The sequence below is a fragment of the Argiope bruennichi genome, chromosome 7 (genome assembly GCF_947563725.1).
Source record: "Argiope bruennichi chromosome 7, qqArgBrue1.1, whole genome shotgun sequence".
Lineage (NCBI taxonomy): Eukaryota > Metazoa > Arthropoda > Arachnida > Araneae > Araneidae > Argiope > Argiope bruennichi.
In genome coordinates this window covers 45,009,903-45,030,566 of record NC_079157.1, presented here as the reverse complement: position 1 = coordinate 45,030,566, position 20,664 = coordinate 45,009,903, and the positions used below count along the sequence as shown (strand labels likewise).

The 20,664-nt window shown below is 23.8% G+C and overlaps 1 protein-coding gene across 1 annotated transcript; it reads right to left on the bottom strand.

Annotated features, from left to right (window-relative positions):
- Positions 1-496: 496 nt before the first annotated feature.
- LOC129975049 (M-phase inducer phosphatase 1-A-like) lies at positions 497-20,290 on the bottom strand. Its single transcript, XM_056087922.1, has 10 exons — positions 20,124-20,290; positions 19,705-19,803; positions 15,194-15,397; positions 12,839-12,920; positions 9,767-9,813; positions 9,600-9,662; positions 6,591-6,680; positions 5,062-5,207; positions 3,566-3,683; positions 497-1,466 (listed from the first exon to the last, which is right to left on the bottom strand). The coding sequence occupies exons 1-10, from the start codon at positions 20,124-20,126 to the stop codon at positions 1,344-1,346; spliced, it is 975 nt and encodes a 324-aa protein (XP_055943897.1). The 5' UTR covers positions 20,127-20,290; the 3' UTR covers positions 497-1,343.
- Between the last annotated feature and the right edge of the window lie 374 nt (positions 20,291-20,664).

The window sequence follows — 20,664 nt, the reverse complement described above, 5'->3', positions numbered from 1 at the left end:
AAACATAATTCTAGAAGAAAAACAATTTATTACTTTTGAAATAGCAGATGGCAGTGTAAAAAAACAATTAAAAGTTGCTGCTGTAGTACAAAATCTACGATAGATATAAGATAACAAAAGCACTCATTGCTTACGACAACTGAATTTTCGATAACATTCATGATTTTTAATGAATTTGTATAACGACGTTGCATTAAATATATGGGAAATTTTTCATTTACATATTTAATTTTTATATAAATGACTTAAGAATTCAGTTTGTTATTTTTAATAGCTACTCATACAAACAAACATAAAACAAAACTAATATTTTTTAACTTCTTTTTTAATAAAATTATTTTATTGTACTAATAAATTTAATTTCATTAATTAGCCTTAATTAAAATAATTTAGAATTTAAAAAATATCAGTAGAATAGCATAGCAAAAATGAGATTCTAAAGAAAAAAAATTCCAAAGTAATTAAAATTTCTAATTCAACTTCATTTACAATTGTTATTATCATCATTTAATATTATTAAGTTAGCTTCAGACTTCGTTTAAGAATTTTTTACATAACTAATATAAAAGAGGTACCTAAGAAGATGATATACAAAGAAAAATAACAATATCAAAGCTAATAGACATTAATACGGATGACAGACATACATTTCAAATAAATTTGCTAGACTAGTACAAAATTATAACACATCCTTGCTTAAACTAGAAATGATTCTCTAACTTCAATTGCATGTTACAAATTAAGATAAATTTTCTTGAATTTTCTAATTGCAATCAACTGATTTACATGAGACAAATTAAGACTAATTTTCTTGAATTTGTTAACTACAATCTACTGATTTCTTGAGAAATAAATGTGAATTGAGCAGAAATATTCAACAATTTCTAAAAGGCTTCAAGTGGCAACTTTTGAGATTAGTTCCATTTCTTCAATTTCACATTTAAAAAGAACATCTTAAGCTATAATTAAAAATATATATATAAATGGATTTCAAATGCTCAGAAAGTAACATTTCGTCTTATTGTAAATTATAGTCTTGTATGTTTGAGTTTTGAGTCAAGTCATCATATTTACAGAACACAATAACAGTATAAAATATTAACGGAGCAAAAGTGCTTCATAAGTCAAAATAATTTGCAATCTCCTGATACCTTTCCTTTTCAAGTAGAACATCATCCAGCATTTTCATAAATGCAATGTATGACTATGATAAAGTAATGACTAACTTCAAATGGAACAGCATGGTGATAATGAGTTCACAAAATAACTAGGATGTTCAGTCCTCAGAAAAACTACTCATGCATAGTAACACACTTCCATCCAATATTAAGTTTCTTTTCAGTTTACCATTTGTCTTCCTTCTGCTGCTTGAAATTCCAGCTCTTACAGAGACTTTTGTAATAAACTAAATCCCTAGCATTTTCTTTGGCCAACATTGGTTTGTAATTTTGAGGTTCACAAAGTTCCTAAACAAAAAGAGAGAGAGAAAAAAAAAAATTAAAAAATATTGTGTAAAAAAATATTTTTAAGTCATTTTCCTTATACAGAAAAGCAGGTGGAATAGAATACACACAAGAAACATTTGTTTATTAATATATTAAAAACAAGACTTTTTTTTCTGAAAATATACAAGTCAAAATAACAAGGCACTGATTTAAACACTTTAATTTTAAATCTTTAAAGAATGCTTGAAAATATTTTCTTTAATGAAGTTACCCGAACTTAGTTTCTTTATATCATTGTTTTAATGTATCTTATTATTTTGATTTTATTTTGTCCTTCATATTTTTAATGAAGGTTTTATTCTCCAAAAAATGTTTAGTCTTTTTAATATGAAATAAAAATCTAACTAAAAATCATCAATTAAATGATAATTAAGGTTTAAAAATATTGCTCTCTTATTGTAAAAATACAACTATGCAATACTTCAGAATTTTAGAACACTGAAAATTGAGTGGAAAACCAATTATAAAATTCCATCATAATTAAAATAAATTTATTTCATTTTTTTGAATACTGAAATAAAATTGGTATTTCTGTTTAAAAAAAATTGCTATATAAATAATAAACCATAATTCTTATTTAAATCAGAAGTAATTTTAAATCATTGACAATATCTATAATTTAACAGATAGGGTGAAGTAAAAATCATAAATAACAAAGATTTTATTACTGAAGAGAAGAACTTTTGCTTGAACACAAAGAAAATCTTAATCTATGTTATGTTAAATATGCAATCGTAGAAAATTCTTTTAAAATAAAAATAAACTAAATAAATAATAATAATAATAAAAAGGTAAAATATTCAAAAATTCTTGTCTTCTTCAAAGATGCACACATTCATTTTGCAATATTGTAACAGAAAATGAGAAATCATAACTTTAGATTTAGAAAGAAAATAGTAATCATGTAAAGCCAATTGTTAAAACAACTTATTCAGAACATCACTCGAAACATACAACAGCAGAAAAACACTTATTTCATTATATGGTCGAATTTAATAATATAATTATTTTGTGCTCAAAGATTTCAAAATACATTATGTATCATTATTATTATTGTAAACAGAATTTCAAATTCTGAGAAGAAAGAAATGACAAACCCAAAAGGGATGGAGGGAATATTTCATTTGCTTTTAATAAATTTTTTTCACATCTTGTTTTAAATTTACTATTTAAAATTTACTATTTTTACCAGCCGAAATAAAATGTCAGGCACACTTTTTGTGAAAGAAGAATATAAATGGTTACCAGTACAAGTAAGACCATATACTATTATAACAGTATTATCACTGATAATCATTTCTTGTGAATGCCTTCTAGTACACTTAGTAAAAATATAGAAATGGACAAGTAATCAAAACAATACGGTTAAAATAATAAAATAAAAAATAAAAATTAGAAAACATAAAAATTAAATAATAAAAAAAATGAAATTAGGAATTAAAAACAATAAAATAAAGGAGATTTGAATCACTAAACCAGAATACATATCAAGATCATTTTTTTATAGTCGATTCCTCTGAATTTGTATTATTTTACAGAATTCCCCCTTAAATATACAACAATAATATGCACACATATGCAAATAAAATGTATTTAATGTTGTTGAAAAATTAAAAAGTATTGTTGATAAAAATATCTCAGAAAAATTTATTAAAATTAGAGAAAAACTGTACAAAAATAAAATTGATATCACTAAAAAGTAAAGAGTTAAATTGTTATAAAAAAATTTTGCACAATAATGAACTGCTAAATTATATTAAAATTTAAATTAATTTGCAATAATAAATTTGATAAATATTTTCAAACATTTTTTTAATAGAGAACCGGAATTGTATATAAGATGTAATTAAGGGTACTTAAAAAGTTGAGAGAATCAAGCGCATCAAATTATGCATAAAAAATTTAGTTGAATTTAAATAAAACTAATACTTCTAACTAATTAATCACAAAAGGCAGCAAATATAAAATAAACAAATAAACTGCTTGCAAATTTTAAACAAATTTTTAAGCATTATTACAAATTAATTTAACTAAAAGTGATGAGGTATAGAATTTATTACCTTGAAACTGGCATAAAAAGATTTATACCCTCCATCAAGGAGATACATTTCAGGATAATACACAAATGGATAAAGGCCATCATTCAAAAATCGGTCTCTGTTTCGTATGAAGCGCATCCTATAAAGTATATAAATATAAATACAAATGTAACAAAAACAGAAAAACCATTCAAAACGGTATAATTATATGTATTTTTAAATAACATGTATAGCACAGAGTTTTTAACTTAAAACCAGAAACTCAGAAATAAATCAAAAATACATTTGAGAACTTTTGCCTAAGCTACATTACACAAAACTATCTGAAATATTGAAATTTATAGATATGATTTATACTCAGTCAATTTTAGTCACAAAAGATTTAAACTCTTTTTGCGTTAGAAATTTTCATGGTAAATACATTTCCTTAACCCTTTCACTACTGACTTAGCAATTATTATCGTTCAAATTCTATATTGTTGGGCTGATTTCTGTTCCAAACGATGGGTGCAGGGAGGACAACTTTGGTGATAACTCATTTTGCATCCTACACTCCACATCAGAAACAGATACCCGGCTGCTGGTATAGAATCTGTATAGCTGGTTGGGCCAAGTCAGTAGTGAAAGAGTTAAACATGAACATAGGATCAGGAGTCAGAATAAAAAGTAAGATTCATATTTTTTTCCACACTCAACAGGGCATTTCTTGACTGAAGCAGATAAAAAATTATTTTTCTTCATTTAAAACACTTTTGAAACAGTAAATACATGTCTACTTTTATAGACTTATAAATTAGTTGTTGGTTCTTATTCTTAAGAGTGGACACTCTGCAAATATGTGTATGTTATACATACAAAAATCATCCTACCAAACAATTTGTCATTATAAGAAATAAAAAATATATAATAAAAATAACCTAATCCAAACTTAAGCTGAATAAAGATATCAACCTACAAAATGCATCAATAAAGCAGTTCAACTATGCAATAATAAATGTTTCAAAAATAAATAAAATATTTAAATTCAGTTAGAAAATCAAATAACAGAAAACAAATATGTAACAAGAGCATTCGGTGAACTTCTTCAGTAAAGAAACTGGAAGCAAACAAAATTTCTGGTGCTTTCTACAGAGAATAACAACTGTGATAACTGGAGTTTTCACAATTGTTTCAAGATTTCCTCATTGAAGAAACTCTTTAAACATTACCAGTTTTTTTTTTTTTTTTTCAAAAATTAATTTATTATACAGAATTTTTTAAATTGCATAAGACTGTCATTCATACCAAGATCATAAATCAGTATAATTTATTTATGTACCCTGTAAAAAAATCAATGTAGATTATTTGATACTCACAAGATTTTTACAAAGGCACATATACATTCTTATGCAAAAGCATGCATCATTAAATATAAAAAATAATCAAAAACAATAATTATAAATTTCAAAAAGGACAAAATATCAGTTAATTAAATATTTAAACTTCCCAGAGCAAAAAATTTGGAAAATAAATCTTACATGTTTGGAGCTCGTTCAGAGGAGAATTCACAATAGAAGATTAACAATCTCTCACTTTTCATCCTTTTACCATCATACAATTTAGTAACATCAGAGTTGAAAAAGTCTTCATCCACATTTTCTTGAGAAAACAAATTAATGGCATTCTGAAACAAGTATAACATCAATTATTATTTGCTATTTTTAAACACAGAAATCATAATAAAATGTGAATTAAAAAAATGAAAATTTTAAGAGCAGGATCCAGCACACACACAGCATCACAAGCTAAAATTGTATATTTATTAGACAAAGAATTTCATTTTTATTACAGCTGCATATGATTTTTATAATTCTTATTTAAAACATTACATTACTTCACAAATTTTAATCCTATTTTTATTTGTTTATTAACTTACTTCATTTTCTAAAATAAGATTAAATTTCAGCAAACAATACTGCACCTAATACGATGTACGATAGCTAACCAAACATCAATTTTAAAAGATGTTGCAGTATTCTTTTTAAGTAAAGAATAAAATAACAATTATAACAGTTTTTGTCCTTCCTGTCTGATTGGTGATTTTTATTATTATTATAATTTTAATTTTTTAGGTTTAAGGGAATTGTCACTGCAAAAATTTTTTATTACTTCAAGTTATTGAATTTTTGAACTATTGATAAATCCCTTCAAAATAATTTCAGTATCAATCTTTCAACAAATACTCTTCCATATTGCACAGTATATATTATTCCTGTGATGCCATCATCATTTATAGTTATATAAGGAAAATATTATAAGCAACAGGCAAATGCAGAATTATTCAATAAAATATTTTGTCTTTAGTATAAAATATTTTTTCTTTAGTACATATTTTTTCTTAGTATTTCTCTACCAGTATATTTCATTTATTCATTTACTTGTTTTTTAAAGAACTTTTTAGTGTTATTTTCCACTTTTTAAAATTATCTTTATACATATTGAGTGATTTAAATTAATTTATTCCATCTAATTTCAAATGTAGAGTTAAATTTTCAGTATATAAATAACTATAAATTTTCTGTAAAGTAGTACTGATTTGAATACTTAAATATATTCTTGTGAATAATTTGAAGCTATTCACATTAATATATTCAAAGGAAACATGCATAAGAATTTATATTTAAATATAATTAATAACTAAACATTTTTTAATTCACTAATTAAAAGAATAAGCAATTTATAATTTAAAAAATATTACATTGTTCTATTATTTGTTGAAATGCTTTTGCAGAAAATAATCTGTTCATTTTGAAAAGTTTTTAAAAATCAGTTTTCAGAGCTTTAGATATTTACAATCTTTGAGTAAATTTATTAATTTAATTATTATTTATAAAGTTTAAAAACTCAAAGAAATTTCTGATATAAAATTAATTCAAATAAATTTTATCAAATATTAATTCACAAAATAATTGTACGTCAACTTCAACGGCAAAAATGAGTTTTAAACATTACAAAAGATGTAAATATCAACACTCAAAATTTATAATCAAAATGTTTCCAGTCTAACCTTAATATGACCAGCATTAAATTCATAAGGATATCTGCAGTCAATAATGGTGACATCAAAATTATGATTGGCAACCAATAACCATGCAACCTAAAAAAGCAAAAAATATGTGATTTGAAACACAATTACATGCATTACAAATGAATAGTTTTTTAAGCCCTAAACGCATATAATGAAGATTAGAATTTCTCATCAGATTTCTGAAGTTTATACAATGGACATACTTGGTATTCCTGCAATGAAATTATTTTGATAATTACTTTGATATAAAATATTACACTAAATCTTCTTATGACTCGTAACATGAAGCTGAGAATAACCATTAAACTTTTCAAACTGCTAAAAGGTAATTTTCTTCATAAATCATTAATAATTTTTAAAGAATGATAAAAAATTTGATTAAATATGGCAGGTTGAAGACATTTAACTAAACCTTTAAGACATTTCATTTAATAAAAATGGCAACATTCAAGATAAAATACTATCTCACATACATGGAATAGTTTCAATAAATAAATAATTCTTGAAACCATCTGGAAATTTTAACTTAAATATTTAATGTTTATAAATAAAATTTGATATATTTTTATATATATCCAATACTTAAATTTCAACATTAAAAAATGTTTCAATATTTCTTTCCTCTATTAAGAAAGAGGGTGGAGATGCAAAATATGACAGATTTGTAGCCAATCCCACATCAAACCCATAAACTTCAAAGTTTTTTTAAAATTTGAGTTAGTATGGTTTAAATTTTTATTTTAGAAAAACTGCAAAATATAAAGATTGACATATTTCAGCATTACTAACCCGAAATCTGAAATTTTTATGCATATACTTTTAACAGTAACAAAAAGGCAGTATAATAATGTTAAATCAATTTTTCGACATGATCAATATTGCTTCTTTCAACAATTTAGAATTACAGAGTAATAAAAGCAATAATGTCACTTTTTTTTTAAAAAAATTTTTGAGTATTTTTCTCATATTTAGTCAAAATTTATAATTTACTGCAGCATATTGTTTAAAATATGTAAATTTGTAAAAGTTCAGAAAAACTAAATAATCCTAACCATCTTTAAAAAAACAAATTCTTACTACCTCACCCTTGATATAAATGCATAAATAAAATAAAAAAGAAAGTTGTTGATACTTTCCAGAAAACAGCAATGATGAGTGGAATGCTCAATAATAAACAATATTTTCATATTTACAGAATTGTGTGAAAATCTTTATAATAATTCATCACCTATTTTTAATTACTCAGATTTTTTATTCACCTTTTGCCTCAATTTAAATTTTGTTTATTTTAGTCAAATAATTGTTCTTGTTCTGAGAGAGTTAGTTTGATATGTCAATTCAATTTTGAACTCGGTCAATAAAAGCAAAACTTGTGTCTACATTCTGTACATGCCATGGAAACAAGCAATCATTTCGCTGACAGTAATATATTCAAATTGAACTAAGCCCACACATATTACAAATCTCATGAAATTCAAATTTAATGATATAATCATTAAGAATAAATACAAGATTTTATCAATACAATCCTCAAAAGGTACATGGCCCAAAACTGGAAATCACTAATATTTAGCATCCTTTAGTTCAAAATATTATTACAAACAACTGCACATTATATTTAAATTAAATATACATAAAAAAAAATAACATTCAAATATATAAGTTATTTTAAACCTATTTCAATGATACAAATTATTTTTTTAAACAAGGGTCATAAAAAAATATGGATTGGAATTTGGTTAATTTAAACATTTTTCCTTCAAATTTATGTCATTTTATTTATTTATTTTTTCTATCTTCTGATAATTTGAATTTCTAAATGACAATGCTGAAACATTATATATAATTTGAATTTACTTTGATTCAACAAAACTAAAAATGTGGAACTTTTTTACATTTGAATTAATTTTGTTAGTTTGATAAATCTACTTCTTGCATCTAAATTCATTATCAATGAATAATTTTTAATGACCTAAATTCACTTGTGGAGTTAATAGATTTATAATGCATTAAAAAGTCTTTAAATAATATTTAAACACATTAGATATGAAATATTTTATTTATTTTGAAGTATTTCTGTACAACCTTATTAAAAGAGTTTTGTTGTTTCTATCATTCATTAAAATTACTTGTAAATAGGAAATATAATTTGTTAATTAAAAATAATTATAATTACATACCTTACACATATTGTAATACTAATTATTGAAAAATAGATATTTCCAAAGAATTTTAACAAAAAAAAAAAAAATATTTTGAAACATTATTCAAAATTATTTATGGCCCTTATAAGTGACTAAATACATCAATTAAATAACTTTTTTTTAAAACATCACACTATTTTGTTGAACAAATGTTAACATTATTTGTTAGGCATTTACAATTTTGTTTTATTAAATAGCAAGCACTTTTGCTTTTCTTAAGTCATTATTGCTCAGTTTAACATCATAAGAAACATCTATATTCATTTTGTTATGAGGAGTGATACCAGAGTTTTTATAGTCACTCTAAATCAAGCCTCCATTTTTTTTTTTAAATTGTTGTAAGCAAAGATGCAGGAAAAGAGTATTTTCAGCATATTTTGTAGTTTTCTGTGTATGTGTCTGTTTCTTGTAGTTTTTAGGAGTTTTCCATTGTATATCCATAATTATGTAATTTTTTACCTAATTTCCATAGCAACTATGGAAATTCCATAGCTGTTGGGGAGTATGTAATTATTCCTACATTAATTTTTAATATTATCTACTGTTTGCATGTTAATTATATCTAAAATTGTTAAATATTAAAAATAAATCTTTATTGCCATTTTCTCATTTATAGAATCAGTTTTTCTTAATTCAATTTTTTTAGGTAAATCGCATTTTTAATGTAATCTTGTCAGTTCTGAATGCCCTACCCATGTTAACAACTAATCTAAATCATAGAATGTTTGATTACAAATTTTGTACATATTTTAATAATTGATTTCATAACATTTTCACTACTTACCGTTTCAGCTGTTATGGTGTTCAGTTCAGGATGTCTTCCCTTTATAACAGGTAAAATACATTTCTGAAAACAAAACAAAATTTGTAAAAATATATAAAATGGTATTTTTGTTTTATTGTAGATTATAAAAGACAATAGCTCAAAAAATAATGAATGCAGATTATTACCTGAGAAAAGTCTCCAGATAATGTTCCTTCCTCTTCAATATCCATAACTAAAAAAAGTTTTCATGAAACTTCAATTTAGAGTTTGATAATTTTATTTCCATAAAGTAATCACCAGATTAAAACTAACAGAATCATATTAAATGGCATCAAAAATACATATATAAAAGTTAATCTTCATTAAAGAAAAAATTTAATTAGAGTTTTCAGAAGAATGTTATCTGCAATCATTTCATCAAAGAAAACATAATGTAGTACAAAAAATTTTTGAAATTATTTGAAAATTGAGAGAAGTGTCAGCAATTCTAATATTATTTGTGATTCATTTAACAATTTTGATATACAATTCTATTCTGCTTTTTTTAATCCAAATTTTAAATATAATTTAAATTTTGAATAAAATAAGAATTGCAACTCAAACTAAACTGATATAAACTAAAAGATCAGCAAAGTTTAAATATATTAAAAAACCGTTTAAAACAGTTTCCTTTCATTATTATTTAAAACATAGGTTTATCCTGCTTCTTTTCCATTCATAAATGTGTATGTGTGTAAAAGAGTATTAACAGTTACACAAATAATTTCCAATATTAATTATTATAATAAGTGAAAATAATTTAAACAATAATAGTTATAATGAACTGTTTATCTCAAATAAAAATTATTATAATTATATTGTGAAATCAAAACAATTATATACATATATTCAAGTATTTTGCAATATTTTATATTGCAGTGAAAATTATTTTAGATTAAGAGTGTTTTCATTAAAATAACACAGTGAAATAAAATAATATTAATAGTTACAATGAAATTATTTTTTAAAAAAATACATAAACTACTTTGAAAGGTTTTTTCAAAAAAGAATGTTAATGTTTAAATTTATATAGTGATTTTTGAAAAGCAATCATTTATTTACATAGATTACAAAGTTATAACTATATATTATAAGTCACTTAAAGAGCAAGAGCATATTCTTACAGCAAGTTATTGAAAACTTCAATCTTTTTCAATAATTGAATTAATTTTACTCAGTAGGGTTCATTCAATTTTTATTTTAAAAAGTGACACTTAGTCAAGTTAACCAGAAATATGTGATTTTAATTTTTTACAACATATGAGTGAAAGTTATTTATATATAAAGTAACTTATAAAAAGAAGAAATAAAAGTCTAACTTTTCTGAAGGAGTTGAGAATCAAAATGTACCAATCTAATTAATTATATCAACAGACATGATTTTTAGTATTTATTATGGATTACTAGTGAAATAAAAGTGTAAAATGCTATGAAAAAAAAATAAAAGATTTTATAATAGTTTGAAGAATTTACTTAAAAGATCCTAAATCTGCCACTTACTATATCCCCCAAAATTTGTTCTTTGCAAACAAATGATATTTTAATTTAAATATTAATTTTGTAGTATGTTATAATAAACAAAAATAAATATATGCAAATTACATTGATGTTTTTTTTTAAATCTAAATGACTTTTTTCATTTATTTACTTCAAAATATTGTAACATAAAAAAATAAAATAATAATAAACTGTGCAAGAAAGTAATGAAAATAATTAATATAAAAAAATTGCATACTGAAGTAGTTTTATATATTTCATTGTTCAATATTAAAGAAATGTGCACTTCTACATTATGGACTGAATTAAATAAAATAAATTTTACTACATTTAAGAAGTTAAATGCTTTAATCAACAGACAAGAAAAAAGTTTTTAAATTAAAAAGAAGTCAATTTTCGCCATTTTTAAAAAGATTTTTCAGCTTTATGCAAGAATGGATGTTAATCAACTTTAGTATTTTCGTTCAATATATTTCTCATTAATAGGTAGCTTTTCTGTGGAATAGCACAAAGATTTTTTTTTTATTTCGTTGTACATTGTTTTATTAAATCTATAAGAAACTTCTAAGCAAAACATTTTCTCATCAAAATCAAGATGGGTTTGTATTAAAAAATATCACATGTGATATAGGCTGACAAAGTAACAGTAGTAACGTGTTGACAAATTACTGCTGAAGGGTTTGCTGCTTTTACTGTAACTTGTAAATACAAGTTACAGCAGAAGCTAAATAAATTTATGCTTCAAACTAAATTAATTATTTAATCTATAGTTAAAACTAAATAAATTAAGGAGTGGTATATATATCTGAATAAAAAAATTAAAATAAATTATTAAAAGGGGCACTATTTTACATGTATTTTGAACATTCTTTTAAAGTTTTTATGTAAATTTTGCAACACAACCAAAAAAAAAAAAGTAATGTACACTCAAACTAAGCATATGTATCATTAATGATACCTGTGATATAGGTTGACATGCATGCATTCAATTATGAATGAAAAGAAAAAAAAGAATCAAAAGTAGTAAATATAAAAATAGGAACAAAATAAAAGCTAATTTTCACTAAGTAATTTTTTTAATGTAAAATGCAAAAAAGAAATTTATTCATCTTTAGAAAATCAGTTGTTTTAATGAGAAAAAGCAAGTCAAGAAAAAATAATATCATTCAACCATAACATATAAAATGATGCTGTAATAATAACCAGTTCAAATATTAGGTCATGCAATATACAATAAGCAAAGGAATAAAAACATAATTCCTTATGAAAAATGCCAATTTTATACCAAAGCATTCTACACTACAATAATTATAAAAATAATATGAAAATAAAATATATTTCCATTAATTATATAAACAAAACATTTGCTTCTAAAGCATTAATTATATAAACTAAACATTGCTTCTAAAGCATTTCAGAGGCATGTGTTAAGAAAAATATTTCTTGAAGAAGCATTTAAAGAATAAATTCCATTGATATAGAAATGAAATATATATGGAAAAAATATTATGTATAGTTGTTATGAAAATAAAATGTTTGCTTTACAGATATCTCATTTCATAACAGTTCTATAGAGAATTTCAGTTGAAAATTTCTTACAAAATATTTCAACTAAATAAGAATGCAATTTTTTTTTTCCAGTAACAGTAATGTTTGAATCAAGAGAGTAAAGTGCATTTGTAAAGAAAGGTTAGGTAAAAATTAACAATTAAAACATTTACCTTGTTCAACTATTTTCATTACAGCACTTTTGGGACTCTCCATAATAACCTGACTGCTGATCTCCATAATACTGGTAGAAAGCTTTGAAAATAATAATTGCAATTAACATAATGAATATTATTGCAAATCAAAAATAACTGAACCATAGTCACATTTATAAGAAAGGTTATATTTGAAAATACCATATGTTTAAAAATATAAACGTCAATTATTATAGAGAATAATTTAAAATTACAATAGCGATGATTTTTTCTCATTTCTTAAAGAAGAAGAATATAAAATCTTAAACAATTTCATTGCATGGAAATCAAAAACAACAGGAAATATACAATTAAGAACACAATTTCAAATTTTTGGATTTTTTTCCGAGGTGAATGATTTATTTTTAGTTTTCGTAACTTTTTTATGAAATGAAAATGGAATACAATACTAAAAAATCAGATCAGAAAGCTCATTTTTCATATAATAATTCTAATATCCTTTTACTCTATATTAGTGACATCAGTTAATTAAAACAATATTGTAAGCATATTTTTCAGGATAATGATTTTACTGTAAAAGAAGAATTGCAAATTTTAATAATATTGCTAAACAAAACAAAACAAAACAACAGCAAAAAATGAAATGGGTTAGACTTTGTCTAAACCTATAATTTTAGTGTAAAGATAACAAACAAAATTTCCTCCTTTTAACTTTTGCAGTTTGAGTTAACATGTTTACAGACAGTCAAATTATATTATATATATATACTGACTGGAGAAAATTCAATAAGTGAAGATTCATCAAAATGTTGAGGCTAAAATTATTATGATTTTTCACTGTATTCTTTACCCCAGGGGAGGGAAATAAGCCTCAAATATGTAAAAAGATAAGAATTATCGAGTTTCTTTCCATTAAATCTAGATTACATAATTTAAGAAATTCACCCGATTTGCTCGTTTAAAAAAATGAAAATATAGAATGGGTAAACTAAAGAATACAATATTATCTACAGGTCTTTAAAAAAATTGATCTTGGGGAAATATTTTTCATCTATAATTGAATCAAAAACAAATAAAATGATATAACTGCCAAAGGATTCTATATCAGGTTTGAATGATAATTTTTATAAGGCCATATTCTATACTGTTATGTTTTCAACTGATGATTTCCTAGACAAAGGTTAAGTTTATACAAAATACTTTAGAATGAACAATTACTAATCTGAAATACATTTTCATTAAAAAAAGAATATTAAAATATTCATAACTGTTTAGCTATCTTTACTTTCATAAATCAAAATTTATACAATTGAGCTTAAAAATTCATAAAACAAGAGATTTGGGAAGGGGAAAAAACATCTCTTTCAAAATATCATTTTTAGATTCATTCAAAAGAAAAATTTAATAATATGGCACCCTTAAATAATTTTCATCATTCTTAATGATACTTTATTCAGAAAAAAAAAAAAATTATTATGTAGTTTTGAAACATAATATTATTATGTAGTTTTATGTAAATATTAATATGTAATATTATTATGTAGTTTTATGTTTTATGTAAACATAATAATATTATGTAGTTTTCGATTGAAAAAAATTTCAATCGAAAGCACTTAAAATGTCTCTGTAAATTTAATTTTTTCAAATAACCTCTTGCTTTGTGAGGTTGATATAAATGCCCTTTGTTACTGTGCATGTAGAAGGAAATCAGAACTGAGCAAAAATGCAATCTTATCAAGAAAATCTTCTAAAAAAAATGAATACTGACTTTTCCAAAAATTTCTCCCAAAGATTGAAAGCTCTAATAAGAAATTTGGTATTACATTTAAATATTACATGCAAAATGAAATAAACTAATAAATAAATTTATATACTGAAAATTGAAGGTTCAGTGCCGATATACAATGGTTAATGGTTATAAAAATCCAATAAATTTAATAAAAGCAGATTACAAAACACATTGATGTATTAAAAACATTAATTACTTAATAATCATTACATTAATTTAAAATTTAACTATTTATAATTAGAAGTAACTATTACAAATGTTTTGGAATTTTTTAAATGAAATTATATCTTAATCACATTAAGACAGTTACTGTATGCATGAAATTAAAATTTAGTTATATTAATGAATTTTTAATTTTTAATGAATTAAAATAATGTATTTTCATCAAGAATATAAAAGTATAAAAAATTTAAAAACTAGCACAACAAAATTGAATTAAAAAAAAATTCACCAATATAAAAATCCATTTGGATAAAAATAGAACAATCAGATTAAATACAAATAAGTGTATAAAAGCTAATTATAGAAATGTTTTATATAAAAGGCAATGGAAGTTTTATGAATCATAGTTTAAAAAATCTTACACAAGTTCTCAATTTTGTTGAGCTACCAGATCTTTTAAGAGGAGTTTCGTCAAGGGCACTGCTTGAAGGAGTTGACATCGCCTCAGCAGAACATTTCGAAGCTAAATGTTTTTTTCGAATTTCGTATAAATAAGGACTATCATCTTGTGCCCATGCTGGAGAAGATGGTTGAATTAAATTAGATGATGGTGAAGTGCACTCAAGCTGTGAAAAAAGATAAAATAAGAGATTAGAAACTTTACTTCAGAAATGTTTTTTTCATTTATTAAAATTACTAGGAGTATTCTCCTCTCATTACTCTTTTATGCTACCAAAATAGGGCACATTTTAACATTAGCATACAACATAGTAAAGAGAATTGGATATACATATTGGAATAGAACTTCATCCATTTCTCCAAAATATAATTCATATCTACAAGTGTAATGTAAAAAATACATACTAAAATTCTTATTCTAGTTTGTTGTGTTTCTGAACTATTTCATTTGAATCACATAAATGTAAATATGCAGACAAATCAACTCTTGGTTATATTTTATCCAAAATTTGATAAATATCTACAACTTGGGTACAGGGCATAAGTCAAATTTTATATATCTGGCTCATAGCTTTTTGAGATGTGGATGAAAAAATGCATGAAAAAAGAGAGTAGTTTTTCATGCACATGCATGAAAAAAGAGACAAATTCTCCATAAAAGAATATTGCTAAAATTTTTATGAAGATATGCAATTTTGCTGCAAAAACTCTCTACCTCAGGGATGGATAAACCATTTTTTTTTTTTTTTAATAAGGTCCAATAAGGGAGATCTGAATTTAGAAAATTCATCAATACCTCAAGGTCAAATTTTTGACAATTGCAAATATTTTTTATTTGTATGCAGGAGTATAAAAAAAAATCCTGTTCATTACAAAGAAAAAATAAACCCTTTATATTAAGAATGAAACTGCTATAAAAATACTATTCAAGATTTGACAAAACAATTAAGATAACATAAACAACTGCATTGGATAAACAATTGTGATTTGCACACACCTAAAAGAATAAAGCACTTTAAAATACCTAGTAGATATTGTGCATCATTCAGAATATCAAACAGCAGCAAAAAAACATTAAATATCTTTGTGCTAATTGGGTCGTATGTAACAAATAAAATAAAATCGTTGTGTATGATATTAGGTATTTGTTAAGAGAATAAAATGCAACATGCAAGTATAGTTTATCATTATGTCAGATAAGATTTAATAAAATAAAATTCCACAATAAACAACAGCAATTTCTAATACAAATAAAATTTTATATTCTTTTATTCTTTTTTCATGTTAAAAACTTAAATAGCACCATGAAAGACAAGTAAAACCTGCTGTTAACATTTTCAATCATCTGTATGTATTATAACTCTAAAATTTGTGAATAATAATAATCTGCACTTAAAAGTATCCTTGATGTATTAAAAATTCACTGATAAAAAATACTGCGAGAATTATGTCTCAAATAATTCAATACTTTTCTGCAAACAAATTTTTAATTTCAGTTTTGCTCACTATACTATTCAATGATATATCTTTTTAATCAAAATTCTGTTACCAAATAAGGTGGGTTTTTGACCCATCTGTTATAGAAAAGTAAACATATCCTAATCAAGCATACCAATGGGAGTTATTACCTTTCACAGGCTGCTATAAAAGAAAACTGTAGAGGAATGTAAGCCATAATGTCACACACTATTTTTATTTTCAACTGTGATATCAAGATACATTGTGGTATAAAATGAACAAGGTTTTCAAGTTAATCTTTGAGCGTTTGCACACATATTATATAGCATTAAAATTAAACAGAGTAACATAACATTTATTTCCAGGAATTAAGTAGTGATGGATATTGTAACACTACATCCTATTGCTGGAGTACTCTCTGTAATCAAGGTATATTATATATATATATATATATATATATATATATATATATATATATATATATATATATATATATATGCTAAAATAGCAAGAGTTATTAAAAGAATGGTATTTAAATAAAATTCATTTGATATGAAGTATGCAAACATCCAATGATTCCTTAAGTAGCATTAAAATAAAATACCAGATTTGATAAATTTACATATAATTGAATAAAGCTTTAAATATAGGGAAAATTATAGAAACTGCTGTACCAAGAGCAATATTGCAACTTTCATATATTGGTAAGACATTAAGATTATCTTTCCTTCTTTGGACTAATTCTCATATTTAAAAATTAAAAACAAAATATAAAAAAAATATTAATGAAAGAAAATTCCTAAAATAAAATTATATATATATATATATATATATATATATATATATATATATATATATATATATATATATATATATATATATATATACAATATCTTTAAAATATACATAAACCTATATGAAAACAATGTTTTCCAAAAATAAAAATGATTTTGTACATATACAACCTTTTCATATTTCTAATCAAAAATATTTAAACGAAAAATGAGTATTTATTAATAAAATTTATTATGTGGAAAATAACATTTAATAACAAATATTATAATATAAAATTTAGTAATTAGATAAATATGTAAGAATGTGCCCCATTTCAATCTGTAACACAAACTGATATAGCCTACAATGTTTATAACTGCATTATGTGAATTTAAAGCATCCATTTTAAGAAAACTTAAACATAATTAGCTTTACTAATAAAATATTATTCATTATAAAATAAATACTACTAATGACAAAAGGAAATTTAATTAGGAATACAAAATTTTACTTTAATATGCAAAAATAAAGATTTACTTACAGAAATACAATTAAAAGTGCACATTATTCTAAAACATGTAGAATACCTGAAAACAAGATGACTGACAAAACCTTCAATAAATTGTAGCTTATGTAGCCATAACTTTAAAATAAAATTAATTGCACTATACTCCCACTTTCCCCTATTTTATATACAACTATAAAAAGCATTTCATGAATTTTACAGGGATGTTATGAAATACATTAAAAGTAAAAATCACTAATACTTCAACCCATTGTAAATACAAATTTTTAGCATCTCTCGAGGTATATTTAGTTAATGACTTAGATGATAAAAATAAGTATACAAAATATATATATATATATATATATATATATATATATATCTGAACTCTATTTGAAGGAAATTAAGCATCAACCAGGTGGCTTTTCATACATTTCTTTTGAAAATTCCTATATTTTTTATTAAATTATGATTATATAAAAAAAGGTTATCAGTTTTATTGAATGAAGAATGCAGGTTTATATTATACTCAAGCCAGCTGTATGCATAACAAGCCTAATAAATTACTTAAAAATAAATAAAATTCTTTCAAAGTTGATTTATTTCTAATTATTTCACTTTCAAAATCACTTAATACTTATCATAGGTACAATAAATAGCACACAACAATAAAATATTTCATTGGAATATAAGCTAGTCAAAAGGTGCTAGAATCACTTGAGGTTTATTTTTATATTTCAACAGAATTATTAAAATTAGATTCTTGATTGTTATTAGGGAGCAACAACAATGTTGAGATTATTATATAATGAGCATTCCTATAAATTAATCATAAAAATACAACTAGAAGACTAAGCTCACAAATATAGATTCACAAAGAATATATAAAAAAAAAGACATTTAAAAAAATGTTAGAATAACAACAAAATATCAGCATTTTAAGAAAAAATTCCTCCATGCTCTTTTCTCCTACAGTTAACAAATGATGTTCAGACAAGAAATAAAAAAAATGACCTAATCATTTAGGGAAGAAAATAAATACTAATAAAATGATATGAATAAAATGTTGATAGTTTAACACAGATTTAATTAAAAAATATTGGTAAACAAAATTATAGTATTATGCAATCCTAGTTTATAAAGTATAATCTGATCCAAAATATTCTATAGCTTTGAGCCACATCTCATCTCATAATAATCATTTAATGAAAATACTAAGAATAAAAGTTAATAAATTTTTTAAATGTTGTTCTCTTAGATACATATTAGTGAAATTTTTTCACTCAGTAGGTTTCTGTGATTTGCATTCAAATCCAGAATTATTTCATGCTAATACAACAAACTTGTCTGTGCTAAGAGATCATATAGATATAAATAAAATATAGAATAGGATTAATTTAAGAAGCAAAAGCAGTTACATGCCACCAATATTATTACTCTGATCAATATAAAACACTTAAAAGAATATTGGATTTAGTATCAAATATATAGTTAAATGATCTTAAAATGCATAGATTATTTGAATGAAAACCTCATAACTTTAGATTCTGGTTGGATGATAATGGCCACATTTGAACTGGCATCCCATTCTCCGACTATGCACAGTACACAAGTAGAATATTTTGTCTCAATAAATTCAAGGTATATGCAACTGCAGGGCATATAACTAACTTGGTGGAATTTGATCTTGACCTAAGTAAATAATTATAAAATCATTTATAAATGCAAAATACTTGCCTTATTTGGTTCGAATAATCGTTTTGATACCTTAAAATAGCTGCTGATTGATTTATGTTTACAGAAGGATTTGTTTTCCTTGTTTTTATTAGATCTGTCCTGTAAGAGATAAAAAATACAATCTTAAATCATTTTTAAATATTATAAAAGGTTGTCCCTCACTAATTCTATCTAAAAGTGAATCTCGCAAAAATTATATCCATCACACGAAATTTGCTTATTATATATATAAAAAAATAACAATATTATCAGCTTCAACATGGATGATTTAAAAAATGTACTATGAGAATATAAAAGATAATGACGGTAAATGCAGAAAACACTAGAAAAAATAAATAACTCAAGATTTGTAACTATACGTGCGGGCCCTGATTTTTTTTATAACTTTCATTCATTATGAAATCACAAAAATTACTTACCATTTCTTATTTTATTACTTTCACAACTATTAATAACGAATCACATTCAAAAATCAAGCTAAAATGATCCTTAAAAACAGTTTTCAAACTTTTAGCACAAGATAATACTGTTTACAAATTTGCTTTGTATGTGAGAGATTGGAAGACGCGCTTTCTCTGCTCACGAATCACGGTCAAATCAGATTCAGCGCTCAAGCTCAGTGTGCGATGCCATCTACAGAATGAAATGCAATCCAACTAAAGGAAGATCCAAATTCTTCAGAGGGGAGGGAGAGGGGAGGAAATAGTGAAAGTTAATAAAAAAACTTTTATTTTCTTCGAATTAAATCTTTTTTTTAATTACAGTATAGGATTTTTTTAATTTCTTATGCGAACAATGTTGACTCCTTATTATGTAGAAAATATATTATTTCATTTCCTGTTTATTGCCAATGTATCTGTAACTGCGACTTCATTGTAATTAGTAAGCATCGATTGCAAATTGCAATCACGATCATGACTTGCATGCTAGAGAGATTTCGCGGAATTTTATGTTAAATAT